The sequence below is a fragment of the Propithecus coquereli genome, unplaced genomic scaffold, assembly GCF_000956105.1.
Source record: "Propithecus coquereli isolate 6110/MARCELLA unplaced genomic scaffold, Pcoq_1.0 Scaffold377, whole genome shotgun sequence".
Taxonomy (NCBI): domain Eukaryota; kingdom Metazoa; phylum Chordata; class Mammalia; order Primates; family Indriidae; genus Propithecus; species Propithecus coquereli.
Genome location: NW_012149474.1, coordinates 16,123 through 23,533, shown reverse-complemented (window position 1 = coordinate 23,533; position 7,411 = coordinate 16,123). Strand labels below are relative to the sequence as shown.

At 61.5% G+C, this 7,411-nt stretch overlaps 2 protein-coding genes across 3 annotated transcripts in view; both read right to left on the bottom strand.

Annotated features, from left to right (window-relative positions):
• The window catches only part of ODF3 (outer dense fiber of sperm tails 3), a 3,456-nt gene extending 1,196 nt beyond the window's left edge, over positions 1 to 2,260 (bottom strand). The window contains exons 1-5 of one of the 2 annotated variants that reach the window (XM_012651960.1): positions 2,150 to 2,260; positions 1,799 to 1,999; positions 1,223 to 1,324; positions 957 to 1,078; positions 117 to 257 (exon numbers count right to left, since the gene is read on the bottom strand). In XM_012651960.1, coding sequence (XP_012507414.1) covers positions 117 to 257; positions 957 to 1,078; positions 1,223 to 1,324; positions 1,799 to 1,999; positions 2,150 to 2,258 — 675 coding nt within the window. In that variant the 5' untranslated portion in view covers positions 2,259 to 2,260. The remainder of the gene's footprint in view (positions 1 to 116; positions 258 to 956; positions 1,079 to 1,222; positions 1,325 to 1,798; positions 2,000 to 2,149) is intronic. The other variant, XM_012651961.1, reaches the window with a different exon arrangement.
• A 1,704-nt stretch (positions 2,261 to 3,964) lies between these two features.
• SCGB1C1 (secretoglobin, family 1C, member 1) lies at positions 3,965 to 5,231 on the bottom strand. Its single transcript, XM_012651925.1, has 3 exons — positions 5,177 to 5,231; positions 4,548 to 4,747; positions 3,965 to 3,997 (listed from the first exon to the last, which is right to left on the bottom strand). The coding sequence occupies exons 1-3, from the start codon at positions 5,229 to 5,231 to the stop codon at positions 3,965 to 3,967; spliced, it is 288 nt and encodes a 95-aa protein (XP_012507379.1).
• Positions 5,232 to 7,411: the final 2,180 nt, after the last annotated feature.

Below are 7,411 nucleotides of genomic sequence, written 5' to 3'. Positions count from 1 at the left end.
CCCTGGTGCCAAAAAGGTTGGGGACTACGGCTGTAGGCCATGCCCCCCACCACGCTCTCCCCCACAGCCCCACCCAGGCTGTGCCCCCACCCCCCGGGGCTGTGCTCTTCCCAGACCTTCTCAGGGCTGTGGGCTCCGGGTCCTGGCTTGAGGGTCTTGTCCCTGGGGGGCTCCACCCGGGCAGCCATGGTGTACTGTGGAGCCTTGAACTTGGTCACCTGCACGTCCGTCTGGCGGTAGGCTGCGGGGCCTGGGGTCTGGGGGGCAGAGGGGGCTCAGACGGGCCTGGCCTGCCAGGGCACGTGGCTCCAGAGGGTGGGGAGCAGCCTGGGACGGCGCCTGTGTATCAGGGTCCCCTTCTGTCTCCTGCCACACTGTGGGGACCACACCCCCTGCTGCGGGACACCTTCCCTGTGTGAGATTTCGGCCTCACTCTGGCAGGGACGTCCCTTCTGGAGTGTGAGTGTGCGTGTGTGGCCCTGTCCAGTGGGGACACCGGCCTGTTGGACTTGAGGGCAGTGGCCTGGGCTGGCGAGGTCAACAATGGGTTTCAGGCCCCTCAATCCCCCCAGGCACCTACCCAGCCCAAGGCCTTTGCACTGGCTGTTCCCAAAGCCAAAACCTTCTTCCCCCAAGTGGCCCGTGGCTTATTTTCTCCTCTTTTTCTTTCCTTCCATGCTGCCCTAAGACTGCCTCTCCCCTCCAGACAGCGCTCCATAAATCCTTCTCTGCTCGTCCTCAGCACGGCCCCTGCCTCCCGGGGCCTGGCCTCTTCCCTCTGGTCTACTCTCCACCCCTCCCACCACTGCAGTGTCACCTAGCACGTGGCAGGGACCCAGAGGCAGGGCTGGAGGGCTGAGGAGCTTCAGCAGGGCAGGGTTAAGCCAGTGGTCCTGGGTTCGAGGGGAGGGGTCTCATGGGGGGAGTGCTCTGCCCTTGGCTGGGGTGACCCTTGCCTTGTGCAGGTCATCACTGAAGCTGCCCAGCTTGCTGCGGCCCTTGATGGAGAAGGAGGGCTGGGAGACCTTGCCGACGGTGTGGGGCCCCATCACGACGGGCAGCATGTACGCGGCGGGGCCTGCGGGGTGGACGCAGAGCCTCAGGCCAGAGTGGACCACAGGCTCCTTCCCTGGGGTTCTCTCCATTGCGTTGCCCTGTCTCACCCACCCCATCCCAGACCCCCAAGTCCAGTCGGCTGGGGACTGTCTGGGCTGCCACAGACCTGGGGTGCTGTCCACTCGGAAGGTCTTGGTTCGGGCAGAGATGGAGTGGCTGGGTGCAGAGTCGAACACATGCTTGGTGGATTTCTCTGGAAAGTAGTCACCTGGGGGAGGAGCAGCGGGAGGGTGCTGGGACAACGAAGGGACCTGGCTAGGTTTGGGGGCTCAAGGAGGACTCCTTGATATTCCAGGCACGGAGCCTCTGGGCCCCAGCACAGATGGTGGCCGGGTCTGGCTGGGGGCATCCAGGATGGACACACAGACTGGACCTGGGGGGACAAAGCTTGCTTCTGAGCAGGGACAGTGGGATCTGCCTGGGTCTGGCCCCTGGACCAGGCAGAGAAAGGCCCAGGTTGGAGCTGGGCTCTTAGGTCTCCAAGCTTCTCTGCCCAGGCCTGATGGTGCCCCCTCAAGAGCAGACGGGGCAGGAGGGGCCGGGGTGGCAGGGCTCTCACGCCCTGGCCTGCCTCACCTACAGGAGATCAGGGACATGCATCTGCCACCCACGGAGAGGGCAGGGCCGAGGCAGGGGCAGGCCCCTCTGTCCAAAGTAAGGAGCCTGAGGCAGGGTCACTCACCCGGGCCAGGGCTCAGCATGGTCTTGGTGTGGTAGCGCCCCAGGATGGAGAAGGCAGGGCCGAGGTCCTTGCCGGTCCTCAGTATCTTGGGGTTCACACTGTAGCGGGGCCCTGGGGAGCAGTTCTCTGCCAGGAGCATGGGGGCCCCTCGGAAGCTGTAGGCCGGTGCACGCAGCTTGGTGGGCGTGTGCTTCACGAAGCCTGTGGGCCCGGTGGGCGCTGAGCAGCCTGAAGCCCGACCTGCCTTCTCCCCGGTGGATGTCAGGGAATGTGCCCGAGGCCCCCTGGACCCCGCAGGCCCCCCATCCCCCCATTCCCTCAGGGCTCCCCCCGCAGGCCCTCAGCTCTTACCCGTGGTGGGTGGAATCAGGTACTTGGGTCCAGGGCTGCTGTAGAGGGCCATGATGGGCCCCCGGGGGCGATGGGGCCTCCAGGTGCCCACCCACACCTCCTCCGCCATGGCCGGCTCTGTCGGTGGGTGAGACTGTGACCAGGTGCTGGAAAGCCCCTGCCCTGTCTCCTGCCAGCTCCGCTGCCCCCACCCCTGCTGCTGTTGACACTGACAGGGCAGGCCTGCCTCAGTGTCCCCCAAGGGGGTCTCCAGCTGGGAGCCAGGGAGTGGGGCAGATCCTGCAGCACACGCCCAGAGGGGCTGTCCATTCCGGCCCTCAACTGGCCACCCCCTTGGCTCTAAGGGGGCCTAGCAAGAGGACCGTAGCGAGGCGTGGGCAGGCGACAATGGGGAACGTCTTGGCTGAGGCTGTGCTCTGGAGAGGGGACCTTTACCTCTTCTGTGCGGGAGCCGCGCTCAGAGCAGCCTACAGACCCAGCCTCCCCTGGGACGGTCTGTCCCCTGGGCTTCCGTGCCAGGGAGTTGCCACAAAAGGAGCATGGAGAGAAGGGCCCCTGTCTCGCCCTGGGGGCTTCGAGAATTGGGGAGGGGTCCCCACCCCTGAGCTCTAGAATGTGGCTCTGTGGGACAGTAGGTTCTAGACTACTGTCTGTGTGATGCGGACAATGGCCTCTGCCCAGGCCCCTCACCAATCCCCTCACCGGGATGCCCTCACCAGGACGCCCTCACCGGGACCCCTCCCAGGGACCCCTCTCCGGGATGCCCTCACGGGGACCCCCTCCCCGGGGCTCCATCTCCGGGCCCCCCCACCAGGCTGGAGTGGGACAGAAGTGGGGAAGGGAGCAGCAGGGCAGTGAGGTCACAGGGCCTAGAGCAGGGGTGGCCAAGGAGTGAGGGTGGTGACCCCACTCAGCTCCACCCCCAGTAGAGACCATGGGGCTGGGGAAACTAAGGCACAGGAAGTTCTCGGCTGTGGGGGATCCTGGGACCCAGGGTTGGGGTGAGCGTCTGTGGGGAGGTGTCACCCTCGCTCGCCTTTCTCAGACCCTGCTTGCCTGCTTCCCCAGCCCACCCCTAGGATTCTGGGTGTCCTGGGTAGGTGCACTTTCTTCTCGACCTTATCAGGTCCTCTTGGGGCTCAGGCTCTTCTAGGCAGACTATTTCCCTGGGTGACTTTGGGCAGAGAGGTTCTGGCATCTGCCCCTGGACCTGGGCATCGGTGGCCTGTGTCACGGGGCACAGTTCTATGCACAGCTATTGCCATGGAACACCAGCTTCTGGATGCCAGCCACCCCGCCTGGCCCTGGGAGTGAGGTGGCTGGTGCCCCGTGTCTCTGCCCAGCCCAGACACTTCCTCCTTCTGGGGCTCTGTGCCCCTCCTGCCTCCTCCGCTGCCTCTGCAGACCCTCTCCCTCCCGTGTCCACGTGGTTCCTGTGTCTGTGCTCTGCTTCTTGGCGTCTGCTGGATTTCCCATTCTGAGTCCTGCCCACTGTGTGCCTGCCCCCGTGTGGACCCTGCTTCTGTGCACCTCTCTGTGTGGGCTGACGTCCACGTGCGTGCTCGAGTGGGACCCTGAGTGTGTGAGACTGTACACGAGTGTCTGCAGGTGTGGTCGCATCCTTGCGTGAGTTCTTGACGTGAACTGTGTGTCAGTGGGCAAGAGACAGCAGCCAGGGCCCGAGCTGCAGAAAGCTTTATTGATTAAACAGTTTGAGGGTAAATTTACACGTGGAGAAGCAGTAGTGGGGCAGCGTGTCCAGGGCTGCTTGTGTGGATGGTCCTGTGGCTGCTTGGAGCCACGTCTGGGGTCCACTTAGGCATCATCCATATTGCCCAGCACTTGCACCTGGAAGGCAGATACGTGTGGGCCAAGACAGCTGGTGATTAATAACCCGAGAGCCGTCAGGCAGACAGGCCTGGGCCAGCCTCTGGGGGAGGGTGGGCTCTGGCACAAGGTGGCCCATCCCTTTCCAGCAGCTGGGAGGTGTCATGTGTGCATGCGTGACTGTGTGCATGCATGTTGCATGTGTGTGCATAGGCTGCACGTGAACGTGTGTGTTTGTTTGTACATGTGCATGTTGCAGTGTAAGCATGCATGTGTGAGTGTGTATTTGTAAGTGTGTGCCTGCAGTGTGCATTGTATGTCTGCACCTGTGTGTTGGCATCTGTGTGCGTGCACACCTGTGCAAGGGAGCAGCCCACAGGCTGAAGGGCGAGCAGGTCTGTGGAGTCTGGGGGCTGCTCTGTCGGGGGGAGGTCTAGCTGAGGCAGGTCGGGGTGTCTGTGGGGTCGTTGGCTGTGGGGTTGCTGTGTTGGGCAGGCGACCGGGGGCCTTGCATTGGGTGGGTCTCGGTTGGGCCACAGGACTTCAGGGAATGGGTGCCCCAGCCCCGTACCAGCAGGTTGACCAGCTCCTCCTTGTGCACGGGCTGCAGACCGTCGACGCAGGACTTGAGCTCCACCAGCGCTGCTTTGGCATCCTCGTTGACGTCGTACTTGGCCAGGGGCCCCTCGTAGAGCTCATCTGGGGTCCCCACCAGCAGTGTTCGCAGAAAGTCCATGAAAAACTCATCGTTGTCCCCTGCTGTGGCCAGCCCTGTGTCACGGGGAGATGACGCCAGGCCAGGGCTCCAGCCGCTGTGGTCTCCCCATCAATGCCCGTTTCACCTCCACATCTTCCTCCACCACACCCCAACCCTACCTGCCTGCAGACCCCCCTTCACCCTTGATCTCAGCTGCCCCATCTCCAGTCAGGCTCCCTGGGATCCCTGTAGAAGGAGAGTTGGGCCCCTGATGTGAGGCTGGTCTGACCTGGGGCTCGGAGGGCTGGCTGTGCTGGGCTGGGGTGGGGTTGGGTGGGGGCTGGGGCCAGCAGGGTCCTTGCCCACCTCTGTGATGGGGGCAGGCAGAGCGTCCACTGCAGGGGCCTGATGCTGGGATTTTAGCTTCCCAGGTATCCCCAGCCCCTACCACAGAACGTGCTAGAAGCACAGTGTCTGCCGCCTGCCCAGCGGCACAGACTCACCGCAGACGCAGAGCATGGTGAGGGCTGCAAGCAGGAGGGTGCTGCTTCCCTTCATGGCCAACAATTGCAGGAGCTGCCTCTGGCCAGGATCCCGGGGTTTTATGCCTGAGCAGGTGGCACCTTGCTGGTGGGCCGGCCGGAACTGCCTGCCTGGACCTGGCAGTGAGCTCAGGTGAGGCGTGTCCTCACCCCGGATCCCCCAGTGGGTGCCAAGCAGCAGCAGCTTGGGGGTGGCTGTGTAAGGGGTGTTGGCAAGCAGCTTTGGGGTATATAGGAGTGAGGACCGTGTGGGGTGAGTGGACACAGGCAGGGGAGGCCACGCAAGCTGGCCCGTGAAGGGGGCTGGGGGCTGGGGGCTGGGGGCTGGGGGCTGGGGGCTGGCTGCCGAGGGCTCTGGTTGTTTCTGGCCTTGTGGCTGAGGGTGGTGGGCTCTAGGGTTGGGCCCAGGCCTTTCTTTAGGGACCCCTTCTGCTCAATGTGCTGCATGGCCTGGCTCTGTGTCTGGGGGTCTCCAGTGGGGCAGGGGCCGGGAAGTGGCAGACCAGTGGGGGGCTTCCTGGGGGCTGTGAATCCGGGGATTGAGAGGGAGGCCGAGAGCCACAGGAGGCCTGACGTCGGAGGCAGCGTCCAGGGGTTGGGAGATGGCCCTAGAGGGTCTGAGGGGTGTAGCGGGGCTGCCACTGGGGCCTGGTCACAGCAGGAAATGAGGAAGGGGCCGCAGTCTCTGTGGCCAGGCCCACCAGGGAAGACCCAAGACCCTGGAGGAGACAGTGCCAGGTAGGCGGGCATGGCAGAGGGCCCCAAACCAAAGCATCCCAAGAGAGCCTTCCTGGGGGTATTAGAATCCTGCCCTCCCATGTGGCCTGGCCCTGCTCTGCCTGTCCCCTGCTGCCACCTAGTGGCATATGAGAGACAATAAAAAGGTTAGGATTAGATTTAAGAAAAAGGGTTAGGAAATAGGACTTAATGACCAGGAGTCAGACTTCCAGTTCAGGTTTCGTATTATAGTCCAGGTTTGGGATTTGGAAGGAAGGTACTGATTGGAATTTCACGTTAAGGTTTGAAACTGTCAGCGTAAGGGTTAGGGGACAGGAAGAGGGTTAGAGTCAGGGTAAGGGTGAGGGTTAGGCATCAGGTTGAAGCTTAAGGAGAGGGTTAGGACCAGGGGTTAAAGTTAGGAATGACGGTTAGGGGTTAGGTTAGAGGGTTAGAATTAGGGGTTAGGGTTAAGGTTAGGGTTCGGGTTAGTGTTAGGGTTAGGGGTTAGGATCTAGGGTTAGGGGTGAGGGTTAAAGGTTAAGGGGTTAGGGTTAGGGTTGGGATTAGGGTTTATGGTTAGGGTTTAGGGTTTAGGGATAGGGTTAGGGTTTAGGGTTAGGGTTAGGGTTTAGGGTTTAAGGTTTAGGGTCAGGGTTTAGGGTTTAGGGTTAGGGTTAGCGTTAAGGGTTTAGGGTCTAGGGTTTAGCATTAGGGCTTACCGGTTAGGGTTAGGATTTAGGATTTAGGGTTTAGGTTAGGGGTTAGGGGTTAGTGGTTAGGGTTAAGGTTTAGGGTTTAGGTTTAGGGTTAAGGTTAGGGTTCGGGTTTAGGGTTTAGGGTATAGGGTTAGGGTTAGGTCCACACTGGGCTCCCGGGGATGCTCAGGAGCATCAAGAAGGGACAGCCCCTGGGAGGAGGTGCCTCACCTCTCTGTCGAGCTTCTCCTCTCCCTCCCTCCTCCTTTGCACTGGATGGATTAATAAAACCCTTTCTGGAGGGATGTGGCTCTCTCTCCCTGTTGTTCACTGCTTTCCTGGGTCTCACACCACACATCAGATCCTGAACAGGAAGTTGCTGAGTGTGACAGAGAATGCCCCAGCAAGTGCAAATCCTGTGTCAGGGACTCCAGCATCCAGGGTGGGTGCTTGGCCCTTTTGTAGGAGGTCTATATCTTGTGGGGGGGGCACCCTTTGTCCAGATGTGTGGTCTAGAAGAGTAGGGCATGGCCAAAATCCTGACCAGACTTCCGGGTGGAGTCGGTGGTGAGCAGGGCCAAGGCCTCAGAGCCCAGCTGTGGCCCTGCACAGCCTTGTCGGCACCAACAGACACGCAGGTCCTTGCAGTTGTTTGTACGTGAACATCAAATGTTCCCTGGAAACACACTCAGATGCTCTCTGTCCTTCCCCCCAGACACTGTCAACCCCAGCAGGGACCAAATCTGGAAAGTGTTCCTGCTGTTGGTCTTGGTTTTTAATC